We start from the raw sequence: 18,398 nt of genomic DNA on the forward strand, positions 1-18,398 counted from the left end.
TGATAAGGCGGCTCAGCAGAGGTTTTTTTTTTCTGTTTGTGAAGCGAGGCGGCTTTTCTCTTCATTGTGTCTGACATGTCGCTACGCTTTATTGGGGGCATGTTTAGTTTCACTTCCTTCCTCAACTCCGTTTCCTGATTTTCTGCTGGTGTGTGTGTATTTGTGTGTGTGTGGGGGGGGTGTTGTAAGGGTTGCAACAATGTTCTATAACCTTGCGTTTTTTTGGACAAGGCAACATGGTAAACACCAAAGCAAACCAAAAAAAAAATAAAAACATTATTTAACAAGAACATGAAGACAAAACAGAATAATCAGGCACCATTTTAAAAGAATAAAGTCAGAAAAAAGTTGTAATCTAATGAGAAAAAGTTGAAAATGTGCAAGAATAATATAAAAAAATGTGTTTTAGTACCATAGAGTTAAGAAAAATTTGTGTTTTTTAATTACAATAAAAAACAAAATAAAGATAGATTTTGTGGGAATTTTGGGGGGAAAATAAAATTTGCGGAATAAAGTCATAATATGACAAGTACTCCATTTAAAAAGAAAAGAAAATTTGAAGTTGATTGTAAAAGTAGGCTTTGTCACCAATATAACAAAGCTTTCTTGAAATATAACTTTTAACTAAATAACTACATAATATAACTTCTTAAATTATATAAATTGCTTTAGAAAATATCAAAGTTACATCTTTCCATGATTCACTATGTGGCCCTCACTAGAAAAAGTTTGGACACCCCCGGCCTAGACGTTATAATTGAATAAATACCGTACATCTCTATAAAACCCTGATCAAAGGGTAGTTTTATTCTGCAAGCCCAAAACTGCAACTTTTATGCAATATGTTGTAAATGTTTATAGCGTGCCTTGTAAACTGCATCATTTCATACACATACACAACATATGGCACATCAATTCAGGTGCATTTCCCCCCAGAAAGAAAACAAAGTAAGTCATTTCCTGAGTGGAAAAGCAGATCCAAGCGACTCCATGTCATAATTTGATGTCTCTTTGCAAACAAGCAGCCTGCTGACTCTTAAACATTACAAGCGTAGCTCTCTTTCAGCCCACACAGATCACTGAAACATAAATAATGTCCCAGAATAAGAGGGAGCTCGTCCCAAAGCCAATATAAAACCCTGCAGATCTTCTGATGCTTTAATTACGCAGCCAACGCAAGCACGGTGGGCGAGCCCCTTCAGGGTTATTTTGCATCCTTGGATACGAGTCTCTCGGGACCCGGGCGGTCTCTTTGTCGGCCTGTCCCTTCACTGCCTTTGTCTTTCCATCTCGGAGGTCCCGCGGGTGAGGCCGCCGCCGCCGCGTCACGTGTGTTGTTGTTGGCCAATGACAAAGCGGCTGGCGAGGCCCTCATGAATTATGCACAGTAAAAGTGGGGGGGTTGCGACTCCACCTTCGATTATGTAAATGTAACTAAGAGGAGAGAGGGGGGGGTGAAGTTGTTTGACATTTGTTTTCATGATGACCCACCGATTTTAGTAGTTCGCTTTCAGCTTTGGTTATGGCGGCGACACTAGGGATTATTGTGCTCGTTGTGCCATCATTCAAAGTTGCAGTGAAAGCCTGGTGATTAAGTCTGGTGCTTGTGTGTCGCACCCGACATGACAGTAATATTACCACATCTCATCACAATGTGTCTTCTGACCACAGCATTCTTATTTATTTCAGTCAAAAGATTGGAAACTTTATTGTGTTAAAGTATGAGAAAGTGTGTTGCCAGTTGTTGAGTCATTTTCAATGGATAGTAAATGTCGACTTTCTATTTTTAGTCACCATTTATTTAAATTTTATTATTCCTATTATTTTTAGACTTTTTGTAGTCTGTATTTTAACATTTATTCCTTACTTTTCCTTAACAATGCAAGGTATTTTTAACTCCCATTTGCCCGGTTTATGTTTCATTTCTTTCATTACCTCATAACAAAATTCAACAATAAAATTTGAGCAAACAAATTATTTTTATTTTATTTTTGTCTTATGTCTACTCTATTGGGTAATAAGAGTGTTTTACTTCATTTAATCCTTGCTTTTAGGTTTGCACCACGATAAAGAGCGAGTATGTTTGTCATTTCCAGTCATGCTGTAACACTAATGTTGCCTACATGCAGCACCACTACCACTACAAACTCCCAGTGAGTAAGCCATGCAACCATGCATAAACCAAAACCTATAAATAACCCAATCGGAGTCAGGGTCAGGCACAGTGCATGAATACAGTCAGCATGCCAACTTTTTCATGTCATTATGTCATAAATGACAGCACACGCCGACCTAATATGATGGCTACTATTAGCTGCTTACGGTAAATGAGCAGGTTAGCTTCTCCTTTTACAACCTCAATCAAGTTGTCTCGTGTAAAAGGATCCTTTGCTGGTTTGTTTGATGCCATTACAATCGCCCGTGCTGGTTGAGATTGTCCACTTGACCTGCTGGGGCCGGGTGGATTGTGAGGGACCGGTAGCTGCATCTATTGACCCGCCAGCCGCTGTGGTATTATCGTGTTTGGAGTGCTTTTTTCCAGGAAACACCCATGCAACTGATATTTGGACTCAACCACTACTACTGTGACAGTCGAACTAAAGCAGGTCCAGAGATGGCGTAGGCGGGCGTCTAAGTGTGCTGTCGCCGGGCTCGTCTGGCTCTCTGTCCTCCTATGAGGCAGATGGTATCTGACGAACAGGAACCATGCGGCCACAGCTCTATAAACTGGATGCTACGTAATAGCATCACTGGCTAATTAGAGTTGCTGTAACTCTTGCTGTCATCTTCACAGTGCAGAGAAACGCTGTGTTTCAAAGTTAATTGGCTTTCTTCATCATGAGGAGGCATACCCATAAATTGTTATTGCTATTAATCCCAGATAACTGACCCTTCTTGTGAATCACCAGAAAGTACAATTAACCGAAAAACCCAAGTGACTGACTCTTATAATGACATAAGTTTGTGTTTGACTTATGTTAATGTTCAGAACAAACCATATGACTATTATTATTATTGATACAGTTATCGTTATCTTCATCCACCCTGCAATCTAGACCCTGAGATAAGATGTGAATCATCTCCCTTTATAAATCAAACTGACTTGATTGTTCCACTGAACTATTTTCCATAGCACCATGTTGGCCAACACAGGTGCCTACGAAATTAGCTTCACTTCATAACAAATATTAAGTTTACCTTCTGATTAGCAACAATATGTCAACCATACGACAGAAGCAAAGTCCATATATTGTTCTGAGGGTTCGGTAGTGTTTTCGGCACTGTTATATTGTCCTGTCACGCTGTTTAAGAAGTAAAATATGGACTACTACGATGACTTGACTTGCTATTTCCTGACTAAACGACACGGCGTCGTCGCCGGTGAACAGCGTCACCAAATTTCAAACAAAGTTATAATTTTAGTGAAACAAAGCCTTGATTGATGGTTATTTCATGCCGGATCCTACATCTAACAATTTTCTTTCCACACTTTGGTTAAAAATGTTGTTGGGTGTATGAACATTTCCAGTGAGTTCGGGAACCCTAAAAGTGGCCTCATGTTTAAGGAAGTCTGGTGTTGAGGCTTTGCTGCAGTTGGACGGCGGAGTCAGAAAGAGACGCGATGTTTCTCTATCATCTTACCTGTGACATCTGAGGTCGCAGGTTGATCTCCTTCAGGTTGATGGACTGGGGCTTGAGGTTGTTGAGCAGATGGCAGAGGAGGACTCCATCCCGGAGGGTTTGGGCCAAGTCGAATACCTGCGCGGTCTCCCACGTAACCCGATGGTTGGCTGGAAGCACCTTGCAGTGGATCAACCACAGCGCGCATTGCCTCCAGTACTCCATCATTACTCGATTTAGGATCTTTTGCGAGCTCGTACGGTGCTCTCCTTAAAGCGTGTCCATGCCTGGAAGGCGACAGGACCACAGGCAGATCGAGAGGCTGCAGTCGATGTGAGGATGACAGCCTTGTGTGCTCGCATGACTGGATGGAGTCGGTGCGCTCTCTCTCTTACTCTCTCTCTGTCTCTTCCCTCCCCCTCGTCCGCTTCTTCGCCTCTTCCGCTTGGCACAGAACATTACTACAACTATTTCCTCCTTTACACCCATTTTTCTTCTAATTATCGGCTCAAATGTGTTTACTTCCACATAACTGCAGCCTTTTATGGAGAACCTTTTCATCTGCTAGTGTTCTATGTGCATGTGAGGAGCTAAACTTGGTCAAATCGCTGACATACACTGATAACTAATCTAATAACAAAACAATAATATCTCACTATATAGTAATATATATATTGTTTTCGGTAATGAAAATATGGCCGCCCAATCCGAATTTAATTCTTTCCTTCCTGATTCACTCCACCGTCTCACAGACGGTCACCCCCCCATTCCACCCCACCCTATATGCATTATGTCTTTTTACAATGAAACCCATTTAGGCCTCCTTGCCCATGTAATACACCCCTTACCAGCGCCAATTAACAATCTGACGACGCCATTGTGTTGACGGCGCACACAGCAGCTGCTGTTTATGCTATCGTCCATGACAGAAAGGTCATTGAGAATCTGTCCACTACCAAGCTCATTACCATAATGATACAACTAAAGTGGTCACGTGGTAGTTTTATGGTTTGGGAAGACGCTTTGCTTCTGGGCTGAGGTCTACCGACATCTGAAGGAAAAGTGAGCCATGGAAACTGGAGCATCCTAAATATGTTGGAAACATCTTACTATTGCATAACAATGGCAAGGATGCAACCCAAGATGTGGAACACCAACACCTCTCTGGTTGTGGCTGTGCAGGGAAGGTGGTGCTAATCGCATTAACAGCTGTATAATTGCTCATTTGCTGCATGGAAGAAAAACATGGAAAATCAGGAAGGTGTTGTTTGAACTTTGAAAAAAAAAAGCTGTCAGTGAAGGAAAAACGTGTGACGGTGAATCCCTGAAACGTTTGTATAAACAGCAGCTGAGCACACAGGCTGGTGGAAACAATGCACGTGCAGATTAGCCTCCAGATTATGCAGTTGGAAAGAAAGCCACCCTGAATCATCCATGCTCTATTGTCCTGCATCTCAGCTCTTGAGTCATCGCGTGCGTACAGATGTTTCAAATGGACACAATGAAGTGTTGATCACCGTGAGGAGGAGTTAGTTTTGGTTCAAGTTCAGGCATCCGGTTCTATCTTCCACCGGATGCCACGGCCAGCATAGCAGGGATGACAGGAGAGGTGACAGGCGGCCGGATGCTGATGTCCTGCTTAGCACCCTTCTCCAGTTACAGCTTCCTGAAGCAGACTGCAAGGGGAGCCGAGCAGCAGGAGAATTATCAGCATTCATCGGATTAATGAAAAGTAACCTTGCTCATTTCATATTTTTTTGTGACTTTTAATTAGCATTAAATAAGAAAAGTTTTATTATTTATATCAGTTTTGGTGAGGATTGATTTCAGTGCAAAAAAACAAAATGGTTTTATTGTTTTATTTATTTTTACTATTATTTTTTTCAATATGTTGAATAATCAAAAATGTAAATAATATAAAAATAATAAAATAAGAAGATAACATGCGCTTATATTAATATAATATGTACTTATTTAATATATGCACACAATACTTTGAACAATATACAGTAGTTGAAATAATAAATAAAGACTATGATCTAAAATATTGAAATGTTCATGGCTATGCTAACAAGAAATGTTGCTTTGATGCTTAACTGCGGTTACGTTGCAGGTTCGGGCATCATCCACAGCCCCCTACGGCCCAGCCAGATGCTCATTGCTCCAAAATGTCAGCACCCCCCCGTGCATGTGAGCATGTGGTCATTGACGATCTCCCGGTTGCCACTGATCGATGTTCAACCTACTCTTGGTGTCACGTGATCTGAAGAGCGTGGAGGAACCGTTTGTGTATTTGCACCATTACGACCCATTCAATGTCTGCTTTACATTTACCTGAAAGCATTTTGATGCAACTATTATGTTTTGCATCTAAACACTGCTAGCTGCAATTGACTGCGAGCAATCAGTGACTTTGTGTTCATTGTTGTTAACCGGAATTGATTAGGTGAGTCCATTTCGCTCGCTTAGAGGGGCCGTAAGAGAAATGAATGGCCTGGGATCCCCCAAGAGAGATGAGGGACAAATGGAGCCTGGCCAGCCATCGCAGGATTGAATCACTGCTGGGGATCAGCTGCAAAAGCATCAGGATGGAAGCAATGGAGTGGAAGGTAATATACGCAGAGTGACACATCACATTGGCTTCCTCGTCATCAGTTGGGGGAGGAAAAAAAAAGTCACCCTCTGGTCAGTCAGTGAAAGCTGCTTCAGTATTTAGCCATTGATGTTTTACTGGAGGTGAAGAAAAGGCCGGCTATACTCGTACTTTGTAAAAGCATTACAGATATCCTCCCCCAAAACTTACCACATCATCTGTTCTACCATTGGAGCTTTCTTATCAGGCATGGTGGTGCCCTCCCCCTAGTATGGGAGGTGGGGAGATGTTTCACAAAGTCACAAAGAGGCTCCGAGGTAAGCTTGCACACATTTCTAATGATGCATTATGCTGCTTTATTCATTTTATGAATCACTCAAATAATATGAGTAGTTCACTTGGTATCGCTGTGGTGAGAAATGTATTAAGGGGGCGTCTACATGGCAGTTAATAAAACATACAGTAGGTCAGTGTCAGTAGGTCAGGAAATACATGACATGAATGAATTTGATGAAAATGTGTTGTAGTACTGCGTGAAATATTGCAATATTTCACTCCGGTTGCTGCTTTTCTGTGTGTGGTGAAAGCAGATGGCCTTGAGCGTGCGAGACAGAGCCATTGGGGCCATCGTGGGGGCCGCAGTAGCAGATGCAGCAGGTAAGATAAAACCATGAGTGCAGACCCACCGTTCAAATCAACTAATATTGTTACAATAATAGTAACCCATGTACGTATTTGTGCTCAGACATTTTTAATATTTAACAAAAACCTGCCCGCATCTCAGCCTTAGTGCATAGGAGCATTTTCTTTACACTACACATTTTTTATTGTTTATTTTGACAAGTATTTCAACTTTCTCTTTCTACATTTGTCCTTGTAACATTAGGACTTCATTCTCATAATATTTTGACTTTATTATTGTAATATTATAACTTGTTTCCAACCAAATTTGCCAAAAAAAATGTTTTATTCTTTGTTTTGTATGTTTGTCTTATCACGGTTGTATATCAAGTATTTTCTCTTTATTTTTGTAAAATTACTGCTTTTTTCAAAATTTTTACTGTTATTTGTACTCTCTTATATAATTGTATTTTTAGAATGTGCCGAGGGCTAATAAAAAGAACAGCCATGGGTTGTAAATTACACTCAAAAATATTTTTGAATAATTTTAGTCTTACATGCATGAAACTATAATTATGAAATAATTATTTTAAATAATAATAAATAAATAATGACAAAAAGAAATAATTATAATTATTATTTCAGTGCTCCCATGTCAATAACTTCAACATTGAGCTATTTTACGACTTATTTTTGCCATGTCAACAGACCTGTATCAACACTAGTCTTATCCACTCCTAACATCTGCTCTCGCTGATAAAAAAAAAAAAAACAGGTGTGGTTCTGAACGGTAGACGAGTTACATTTACTATTGGATGTTTGTACCCTCCCTTCTTGTCCTTATTGTGTGCCTTCTCCAACCTAGCCCAGCCCATGCATTGGATTTACAATCCAGACAGACTCAAAGAAGTCCTGGCAGATCTGGAGCCCACGCCGGAGTTTCGTGCCGACTCTGCCAATCCTTTCTACCGCAGGAAGACAGGCGAGCAGACCTGCTATGGCGACCAGGCTTACGTCCTCTTGGAATCGCTGAGTCAGTGCGGAGGTACACCCCCAGTCTGGCTCCTCCGATGTTTAAAGAGCGACTGAGCGTGTGATATCAACATGATTTATCAATGATGAAGCTGTGGACGGTTGGATGCTGACTTCTCTTTGAAGACCTTCTGTATGTGGTTTTTAACATGGTCAGAGCCCTCTAGACATAAAATAACACCCCTATAGTCATCTTGATGCTTCTATGACCCAATATTAGAAACATAAAAAGATAAACAAAGACATAATATAGACGAACACATGTCAGCACTATGAGAGTTGGTTGTTTTTGTTCCTTTTTTATGTTCTGAATTGGCTATTTTGTCATAAATAACATTACACAGTGCAACACCAACTGACCAGTGTAGAATACTACATATCAGCACATCTTTCAATGTGTCTTGTAAATGCCTTATTTTTGCATTTTTTGTTCATTTGGCCATTTTTATGCTTGAGAATGATTAATTTAGGCAAAAACTATTTCAAAAAATAGGCAAATTTTAACACCAAAACAGCATTATTTATTAAAACACACATGTGTTGGCAGATGTCAATGTGGAGGATCTGACGCAACGTATCTACAAATTCTTTGGCCCGGGGACGGTGTACGACCTCCCTCTCAACGATCCTTACCGCAAGAAAGGAGGTACGGTACATAGCATGCTGATGTTAGCATAGTATCGTTTTGGAACTTTTAATCAATCGACATTGGTGCCTTTCCAGCTCATTTCAGTGTCTTCTTCTCTTACGCATTCACACGCAATGTCTTCTGGCGTTGCCATCATCTATTGTAACTGTAATATCCTGTCGTTATTGCAATATCCAACTGTCGCCCTTAACAATTCATTCCCGCTATGAATAGATCTGTCAAACGTCTGTTTTAAACTTGTAGGTCCCAAAGCAGTCCTTCCTATTGATGGTCCTTGGAGGAATGGGAGTCTGAAAGCTTTCATCAGAAATGTGGATGCTGGAAAAGAAGAAACTGGTAAAAACTCAAGCAGTGAGGCTGACATCTTTGTGCTGATGTTCAGTGTTTCTTGTTGTTTCTTTTTCAGGCTGTGACGTGGACTGTCAAATGGACGGCGTCACCAAGCTGGCTCCGGCGGTGGCCTTTTACGCCGGTCGCCCTGAAATGCTGGAGAAAGTGGAGCAAGTGATGAGGGTCACCCAGAATAACGACATGTGTGTGGCCGTGACACTGGCGGCTGCAAGGTAAGTCAAGGAAAAGTGGACCACACGACACTTGAAACATTTGTTTTCTCTTGTTTTATGTATGTGGTCAGGTTTTTGGAGCATTTTATTCTTAATGGTCCAAGTTCCAAAGCTGTGGATGCGGTTCTGGCACAACTGAACGATCCGCAAAGGCAGAACCCCCAAGATCTCGACAATGCAGTCATTGGTAAGACATTCAATTTGTTGCATTCAAATGAGAAAAAGACACAATTTTAGGAGAATAAACTAATCCTATCACAAGGGAAAAACATGAATTTTAGTAGCATAGAGTTCAAATAGTAAAGAAAACAATAAGTTGCAATATTATGGGAAACAAACTAAACAAAATAAAGATGTCATTTATGAAAATTTAGTTTGGAAAGTAATTTTACTAAGTCAAATGAAGTGTGTGTTTTGTGGCAGCGCAAATCCACCAGGTGAAAGACAACCTGACCAGGACATCCCAGCAGCTCATACCTGCCCTGTTCACCAACACCTGAGGTAAGCTGACCAGAAGATCTGATGACGAGGCAAAGCTCTCCCTCCCCTTCTGGCGCTCCGTAGGTCCACCAGCCTTTCATCTCCACACTAATGATCTTCTGCCAACTTTTATTTTCCTCCTCCTGCTGTGTTAAGCGTCTCAGGTTTTTACAAGGCTAAAAGGTGCAGACTGCATCATATGTAAAAAAAAAAAAAAAAGTCATGGACTAATGTGAAGACAGGAAATGGAAATTAAAAGACATGTTCTAATTTCTTCTTATTCAGCGTTTTTCTTTTTCTGTTCAGCCTTGCCCGGTGCATTCCAAGGAGCGCTACATGGAGTCTTGACGCTGAAGCAGTTGGATGAAGCCGTCAGAAACACCATGCGCTGCGGGGGATGCACCGCCAGCCGAGCCTCCTTCATAGGAGCCTGTTTTGGGGCACAGGTAACCCAGCAGGGGCGGCACTGTCAGTGGTACTGATAAGCAGGAAAACAAGAACCTGCAGTGTACTGTTTTTCAACAATTCCAAAGACGTCTCAGACCTGAGTCGGCTGAATTGTGAATTCTGCTTTGGACCCTTTGGACCCCAACTTGGCCGGGGGCATCCAAATAATCTCAAAGCACATGTCCACCTTGCAGCTCAGTTCAGGCCCCCATGGTATGACTGGAACAGTAATCCCTGGTCTGCTTTGTGTTTCCACCGTGGGATGGTGTAGCTGTGTCAGCTACTTACAGTAAATGGTGTGACATCATAGCAGCAGGACACAATATGACCTGCCAGTGAATTCAACAAAGAGAAAAACGCTACACAGTAAACAAAGCACAACAATGGAGAACATCCGCTGTAGGTTGTGTTTATTTGCAAAACGTTCCATTTCATTCCAAATTGTCATGTGGGAGTACAATTCTGTGTGTGTGTGTGCGTACAAGCTTTGGGTACTGCACAACGGGTAATGCAAATTTAATGGAATAATTTTATCTTTCAGACTGGCCTCCAAGGAATCCCGGAGTCTTGGAAGAAAAGGACACTCAGATATCCTCAGCTGCTGGAGCTGGCTGAAAATATGTTCCAAAAATCGGCCTAAATTGCAGTTTGCCTCGTATTAACCCCCTAGTAAGTGCTATTACTGTTCACTGATATTCGTGCAGACGTCCCCTCGGGTTGCATATGCACTTTAAAATGACAATCCATGACAGTCCCATTCAAAAGTCCTGCACCGAATGAGACTCGAATTTATTTGTTGTGTCAAAGATGCGTTATGTAAGAAGAGGGGGGGTGTGTGCCAAGTTCTGGAGAACATGAGTTAGTTGCTAATAAAGAATAATGTTATTTGCATGTGCATGTTGTTTTCATTCACGTTCTTATGTGCAGGATGGATGGCTGAGGTTTCTTAAGGTCTGGAAACATGCTTTTTTTTTTTGCTGAACTGAGGAATTTGTCTGGTTTTCAGTCTTCCCACTCTGCGTTATTGGGAAGTGAGAGGGCAGATTTACTACTGGAGCAAGCAGAGACTCCCTCAAAGGGGCTGCTCTGTCTTCCGAAAAGTGCTGACTTCTTTTATTTGTGCGTTTTATGTATTCACCCCAACGCATGTCAAGTTGGGAGCTGACGTCTGTATGAAATAGTATAGAGTCCATACAGAATTTAGACTGATCACATGATGAATTGACTAAGAAAACATGGGTGACTTACAGCCCTATTAATGTTACCACAATGAAAACAGACGTAAGGACATCCAAATGATATCATTAACGGGGAAAAGCCACAGCTAAATGAATGAATTTAATGAAAAAGCTTCTATGCCATTGTTTAGCTGGGTAAATAGGTCATGGCTAAGAGTGCATAGGTAACAAATAGAAAGGAAGTCATTTGATTTCTCCCTCTGCCTGACTTCCTCCCACACAGCAGGTAGCCGTGCACGTCTGGCATAATTACATCCAGACGCCAAGAGCCCGTTTTTGCTGCCAAAGTTCCCTTCTACAAGATTATGTAAGAAATAGAGGGCGGCTTGTGAAATACTGACATCCTTCCTGTGTCTATATCTTTGCAAACCAAAAAAAACAGGTCCATCCCGGAGAACCATATCAAGTCCCTTTTCTTAAAAACATGAATTTTTGTAATTTCAGTCAAACACCCACATCTACTGACATCATAAGACAGACGAGCCTCCTCCTACAACTCCCCAGTGCCTCCAACACCTGGAGCTAATTCACATGTCATTAAAATACTATTATATCTCTTAGTGTCACTGTCTGTATACAATATTTTAAAGAAAATTGTCAGATAGGGGGGTTGAAAGTTCATGGCCATATAAGAATGATGGATAGTGTGCTTTGCAGGGTTATCTTAATTGCCAATGTTCTGTTTTCATGTGTTGATGTGCTTAATAAGCTCTTTTCAATATGTACTTCATTAAAACCTTATCAAATATGAGTTGGCGTCCCATCTCCAGAGACTGGTGGGCAAATAGTATTGATACCAATACGTATCTGTGTCAAATTGATGCCAGCATGATGAGCTAGCTGTGTTATTCATGTTACAGTGTTGATATTGTTATATTTATCTAAAAGTCTAAAAGTTAGATTTTTGTGTTATATTTATATATTTTATATTTATGTATTATCCTCTATAATGTTAAATTGCTCTAAAATAACGTCGTTGAAAAAACTTTGAACAAATTAAAGGCAAAAGACAAAAAAAAAACCCAAACAAAGTATTTAATTTGTTCAAAAGAGCAATCCCAAGCGAACAGGAAGCTGCTGGAGTGGCCCAATGAGCGCATGCGCAGCATCCGCCCAATAGCTCGGGGTGAACCAAGGAGTGGTGAACCATCTTGTCGCTATTTCATCTTTGTTACGTCCAACAGCTGGGTGGAACTCCGACAAAACTTGCTTCTGTGACGTTTTCAAAAGAGATGGAAGTTGGACTGTGAAATAATCCCGTCGTCGTAGTAAGAGTTTATCATCCACGGTGTGTCATGGATTTTAACGTCAAGCGGTTGGCTGCGGACGCTGGTACCTTTCTGAGTCGTGCCGTGCAAGTAAGTTTGAACGGCTTTAGTAGTGGAGCTTGCTAATTAGCTGCTAGCTTAACCTCAGATAGCGTTGGAAAATGTGTCGCTTGTGTTAGTTCTTTGCTTTAAACTTCGTTCATATTAAACACTGATAAATATGAATGACGCGTTAAAGCGTCAGACAGTCAGAAAGTAGTTCGGTGTCTTTTTATGTCCATTCTTCATTAGTTGGTCAGCATAACCATCAACGCAGGCCGCTGAAAAGATAACACTATCATCACAATCATTAGCAGGACCTTCCTGCATGTGTATTAATAATGTCATTTATGTTCACTTTAACTTGTGGAAAAAGTTCACAGAGGAGAAGTTTGGCCAAGCTGAGAAGACTGAGCTGGATGCCCATTTGGAGAATCTGTTGGTCAGAGCTGAGAACACCAAGCACTGGACAGAGAAGATTATGAAACAGACGGAGGTCTTATTGCAGCCCAACCCGAGTAAGACCACATGCATGAATACATGAACAAATGAAGAAGTTTGCAAGCAGATGGATGGATCTCCAAGAAGGTGTCATAAATACATCCATATGCAGGATTGGTGTGTGGCATCTGTCAGCTCAGCTGTGCATCCTCCGAAATTCACACCAAGGTGCTAGATTGCTGCAGCACACACTCAGACCACCTGGTGGTTACAGTCTTGTTTGAGATGGCAGTGAATCAAATCTTTGACTAAAATTGAGCATTTTTGGTACCGAAGTTGCATTTCCGTCGACCCAAGTCTCAGTCAGGAGAAATACATTTGCTGTATTAAATTTACCGCCTGTATTTGGCTCCTTTACTGTTGTCTCATGACTTGTAATTGAGTTTTCTTGTAATTTCCAGATGTCCGACTGGAAGAATTTGTGTATGAGAAACTGGAAAAAAAGGTCCCAACACGAATGAACAACCATGAACTGTTAGGCCAGTCCATGATCGAGTCAGGAAATGAATTTGGGCCCGGGACTGCTTATGGTGAGTATGCACAGGATACTGTATATACATTGTGTATTATTCACCGGTCAGGCTTGAGTTGCGATTTCTATATTGTGTCATAATGGGATTGATGTTTTTGCTTGTGCCGTTGACTATTGCAGGAAATGCTTTGATCAAATGCGGCGAGACCCAGAAGCAGATTGGCGGGGCAGAGCGGGAGTTAATTCAAAGTTCAGCCATCAACTTCCTGACACCTTTCAGGAATTTTTTGGAGGGTGACTTCAAAACCATCCTGGTGAGTTGCTCCTTCCCGATTGTCCCTGACCCGTTTTTTGTCTTTCCCTATGAACTATTTAACAAAAAGGCATGACTTGATTTAATTTTTTTTGGAACTTGTCTGTTAACTACTATTAAATAATTGGAAATTATACATATTTCATTTTTTATTATGTGTAATTATGTATATATTTTATTAGATATAAATATATTATATATTTACAGTAAAATGTAAATATTTGTGTAATTCTATTTAAAAGTATATTTACATATTGGAAAAATATATATTTTACATATGTGTATATATACATGTTCTGTGACGCTTAGTTGCAGGGCGTGCTGGATCCTATTCCAGGACTTTGGGAGAGATTTGAAGTACACCCTGGACTGGTTGCCAATCACAGGGCATATAAAGACAATCATTCACGCTCACATTCATATTGGCCAATGAACCTAACATGCATGTCGGAGAAAACCCACACACGCACGGGGAGAACATGCAAACTCTAAAAAAATGTGGAAGTGCAGCTTCAGAGAGGTATTTTTCCAGGACGTTGTGGTTGTTGCCAAATGTTCCCACTGGCTTCTGTATTTAGCTAACCAGGAGCAAAATATTAGAACCACCCTTAAAGTATGATGCAGCGCAGTTGTACACTGTGATAATCCACCATGTCTGGATGATGGTGTCATTCCAAAATCATGAAAATGTGTCAAAACAGAATTTTGCATTGCATCTCATTTGATTTGTGCAGCTGTGCCTAATGTAGTGGTCAGCGAGTGACTGAAGGATCCGGTTTCTGTAGCCTCATCCAAAAGTTAACTGGAAACGCCAAGTGGCCCTGGTCCCGGCTGCACTGAATGAAAATCGAAGCCTGTGGGTTTATTTTTCCATTTTTAACTCCTTTTGCATTCAGAAAGAGCGGAAGCTGCTGCAGGTCAAGCGCCTGGACCTGGACGCAGCCAAAACCAGACTGAAGAAGGCCCGCATGGCTGATGCTCGAGCTGCGGTACGTGTGCCCCCGCCAAATCCCTCACACCTGTTAATGTTTGACTTTGACATGTGAGCGTCTTCACATCACACCCACTGCTTCTCTAAAAATGTGAGGCAACATCCTTTTTAAGGAAGGAAAGCCTCCGCAGCCTGGGGTCCTGTGTGAAGTCACATGACTGTCAGGGAACAAATACGACATGTGTTGACTTCCCTTTTCTGCCCAGTTGTTTATTCTGATTAAATGTCATTATTTCTAATATTTTCTGTTATTGTGTGGGGGAGTTGGGTCACAAGGAAAGGAATACGCACCCGGGGGTGTGACATTAGTTACTACGCAGTTATTATATTCCAATTTATTCAGACTGAAGATATGAGACCAAGCACGGGTGGTGTAAGTGTCTTCGGCAACCACGCAACAGCTGTAACTGTCGCTCTAACCTCTGCCACTGTTTTTAAATCGCAAAGCAGCAGATGTGAGCAGAGGAAGTGACAAAGGTGAGTGGAATGTTGGAGCCATCTTTCAACTTTTTCAACACAAAAAAAATAAAATCCACACCCACCAAAGGTCCCCAAGTAATATCATCTGTAGTCACACTTGGATCTTGTGGACTCGCTCTAAAAGTTCAGTGCGTAAATAAGGATGTCGCTCCGTGTGTGTGTGTGTGTGTGTGTGTACTGTTGTGTCGCCAACACAACAATCATACTTTTGTATTAGTTCAACACATGTTTGTTCCTCATATCTTCATGATATCACACTCTGTTGTGATTGTGTCAGTGTTTCCCACAGGACTGCAATCTATCAGTGGTGACAGGACACACGCATGTCGCTTTTATGGACGCCGAGTGCACTCCTGTCTATATTTGTATTCTAAAGTAAGGGACATTTCTCCTGAAGTCCCATTATAATGTGTTCATGAGCGAGAGTTGATTGAATTATTGGGCACCCAGACGGACTCAGCAACTTTCACATCGGATCAGCCCAATATCAGATCAGGACAACACTTGTATACGCGATTCATAACTTAAGTGATACAAAAGTATGAAATATGTTATGTGATGCAGTGGTTAAGCATTTTGTGGTAAAGAATGTCTTTTTTATTTTATTTGTTTGAAAATTTTCAATTATATACATTATATTGAAATTTTCTTTCATTGTATTTTTATTTTTTAAATGTGTATCAAATGTATCTTTGGCGGGCCAAACATAAATGACTCTGGGAAACACTGTGTCATGCCTGCCAGCAAACTCCTTTGTTTCTTCATGACATAATTACAGCAACGAGCGTGTCCTTTTGGTGTGCAGTGCCAGTGCTGACATTTAAGGCGCTTAACGGTCTTCCCATCTTTTTCTAAATATCACCTTATTTTCCTCTCTCCCTCTCTCTCTCTCTACCCCCCACAGGCAGAACAGGAGTTGAGGATGACTCAGAGTGAGTTTGACCGGCAGGCTGAGATCACCCGACTGCTGCTGGAAGGCGTCAGCAGCACCCATGTGCGTACCCCAGCTTGCACCGCGCTCACACTCAGTCACGCAACATACGTGACTAGCACCCAGAAAGAGAAACATGTTCAACAAGATGTGATATTCTCCCATTTTCTCTTTGTGTAATGGCAGGCACACCACCTCCGCTGCTTGAATGACTTTGTGGAGGCTCAGACGACGTACTACGCACAATGCTACCAGTACATGGTGGATCTGCAGAAGCAGCTGGGCAGGTAAACTTTTACTAAATTACGTACTCTTCTGTGCATCTTGACGCTTTTTCTCGCTGCTCCTTTCAGTTTCCCTTCGTCATTCTCCAACAACAACCAGTCGTCCGTGTCGGAGGGGGCCAGCATCTCGGTGCCCACCATACCGGTGTCGGCATCCCTGCCCAGCCCGTCCAGCGTCCGCGGGGGCTCGGCGACGTCGGGTGGCTTCAGCGAATTACGCACCTCCAGCGGTAGCCGCAAAGCAAGGGTGCTTTACGACTACGACGCCGCAAGTAGCAGCGAGCTTTCCCTGCTGGCTGATGAGGTGAGATCTTCTTGTTTTACTTTTGCCTCCAAACAGGCAGGAAGAGAGTTCCCCAATATAGCAGACGTAAGAGAAAATAAATGACATAAATGAGAAAGGTGCTTGTGGGTTAATGCGACAGGAGCAGCCTGTGTTGAGGATAATTTGCCTATGTAGCGATCAGTGTGCTTGAAAATGTAGATTTTCGGTGAAAAATAGGTCCAATTTGCTTCCATATGGCCGCAATGAACAGTCTTTGTGTCCACAGGTGATCGCAGTCAGCAGTGTGCTGGGCATGGATTCAGACTGGCTGATGGGCGAGCGAGGCAACCAAAAGGGCAAAGTGCCAATCACCTACCTGGAGCTACTTAACTGAGACTCGCGCTGCCCCATCAGGTGTGATCCCTTGTCGCTCGGGGGGGAATGCAGCTCTGTGCGACCGCCTTATATTTCACAAACTTGCCATCCCGTTTTTGTATTTTTGATGTGACGTGCCAGAACATCTCCCAGACTTGTCCATACATGTTTTTGTTTACATTCTAAATCAATCTCAGATGGTTGCCTTAAGGTTTTCTGCTAGCAGAAATGATATTGGCTTACATTTGGTTTGTTTTTTATGCACTTCACCTTGAATTGCAGAGTGATGATGATCATTTTAAGTTGTACTCGACCGGGTAACCTAAACATGAATAGGTTTGTACCAGTGTCATCCATACATGCAACTTAAGTAGTTTAAAAAAAAAGTTGTGGTGACTGATGACATGAAATCAGTAGTTTATTTTGGTAAATGAAAAATCTGTATTTTTTGGAAATGTTTTGCACCAACACCAACAGTATTGAGATGGTCATTCTTTCTCCCTTTTGTCATATTGAATCCTGTTGTTTTATGTTTTAAGTTATTGCTCATTAGAAACTTCAATCCGACACCTTGGTAGGAAATTATCAACCAAAAGTTATTACTTGGTGTGTTCTTGGCCAACGCTTAGCGATTTAGATTTCATTAGTTTACCCTGCATCAGAATTGCATCCCAATGTCAAAAATCAAAGTGCTGTCTTTACAGTGTGGGAGTATATCAAGACAGAGATTGGTGAAATGGAAACATTAAAAGAATGAAATAAAACCACGTTAGAAGATTGTATTTATACTAACACATTGAGATGTATAAAAAAACTAACACTTTTTGTATGCGTGACGCGAGCCAAAGCAGCCAGCAGGTGGCACAAGGGTACTGCACAACAATCCCACATTCACCATAAAGCTGTGTCAACATTGTGGCCATACTTTGTGTGAAGATTCCTTGGTGTTTTGTATCCTGAACGTGAGCAAACATTGATGTGTGTGTTGCTGAAGCGTGTGCTTACAGGAGAAGTCTTGTGAGAAGATGCGAGGCGGACTGTAGATCCCTTCTTGTGTTTCAGCCTCCTAATGTGCGCCCCCTTTGGAGCTTCATGCATTTCATGCCCACAGCTGTGAGTACAAAAACACACACACACAGGCCCAGAAAAGCATTGAAAACACTGACCCACTTTGAAAGACCTGTTTTATTGGAGCCCAGAAAGCTCGGTGGCTGCTTCTAATGAGAAGGTTGTCA

General features: G+C 41.7%; 3 protein-coding genes across 4 annotated transcripts in view; 2 read left to right on the top strand and 1 right to left on the bottom strand.

The window, feature by feature from the left end:
- The window catches only part of LOC131108802 (guanine nucleotide exchange factor VAV3), a 50,283-nt gene extending 46,306 nt beyond the window's left edge, over positions 1–3,977 (bottom strand). Inside the window, exon 1 of one of the 2 annotated variants that reach the window (XM_058060136.1) lies at positions 3,643–3,977. In XM_058060136.1, coding sequence (XP_057916119.1) covers positions 3,643–3,849 — 207 coding nt within the window. In that variant the 5' untranslated portion in view covers positions 3,850–3,977. The remainder of the gene's footprint in view (positions 1–3,642) is intronic. The other variant, XM_058060137.1, reaches the window with a different exon arrangement.
- A 2,522-nt stretch (positions 3,978–6,499) lies between these two features.
- LOC131108813 (crystallin J1B-like) lies at positions 6,500–11,953 on the top strand. The gene is made up of 10 exons (XM_058060151.1): positions 6,500–6,531; positions 6,805–6,871; positions 7,701–7,880; positions 8,415–8,513; positions 8,760–8,852; positions 8,923–9,079; positions 9,151–9,266; positions 9,503–9,580; positions 9,866–10,005; positions 10,548–11,953. Exons 2-10 carry the CDS (start codon positions 6,805–6,807, stop codon positions 10,644–10,646), a joined length of 1,029 nt encoding a protein of 342 aa, XP_057916134.1. The 5' UTR covers positions 6,500–6,531; the 3' UTR covers positions 10,647–11,953.
- A 408-nt stretch (positions 11,954–12,361) lies between these two features.
- Positions 12,362–18,377, top strand: sh3glb1a (SH3-domain GRB2-like endophilin B1a). Its single transcript, XM_058060255.1, has 9 exons — positions 12,362–12,602; positions 12,928–13,069; positions 13,454–13,582; positions 13,705–13,838; positions 14,734–14,826; positions 16,213–16,302; positions 16,426–16,526; positions 16,593–16,827; positions 17,075–18,377. Exons 1-9 carry the CDS (start codon positions 12,540–12,542, stop codon positions 17,180–17,182), a joined length of 1,095 nt encoding a protein of 364 aa, XP_057916238.1. The 5' UTR covers positions 12,362–12,539; the 3' UTR covers positions 17,183–18,377.
- The last annotated feature ends 21 nt before the right edge of the window (positions 18,378–18,398 follow it).

This window comes from Doryrhamphus excisus, chromosome 21 (assembly GCF_030265055.1).
Source record: "Doryrhamphus excisus isolate RoL2022-K1 chromosome 21, RoL_Dexc_1.0, whole genome shotgun sequence".
In the NCBI taxonomy this organism is placed as follows: domain Eukaryota; kingdom Metazoa; phylum Chordata; class Actinopteri; order Syngnathiformes; family Syngnathidae; genus Doryrhamphus; species Doryrhamphus excisus.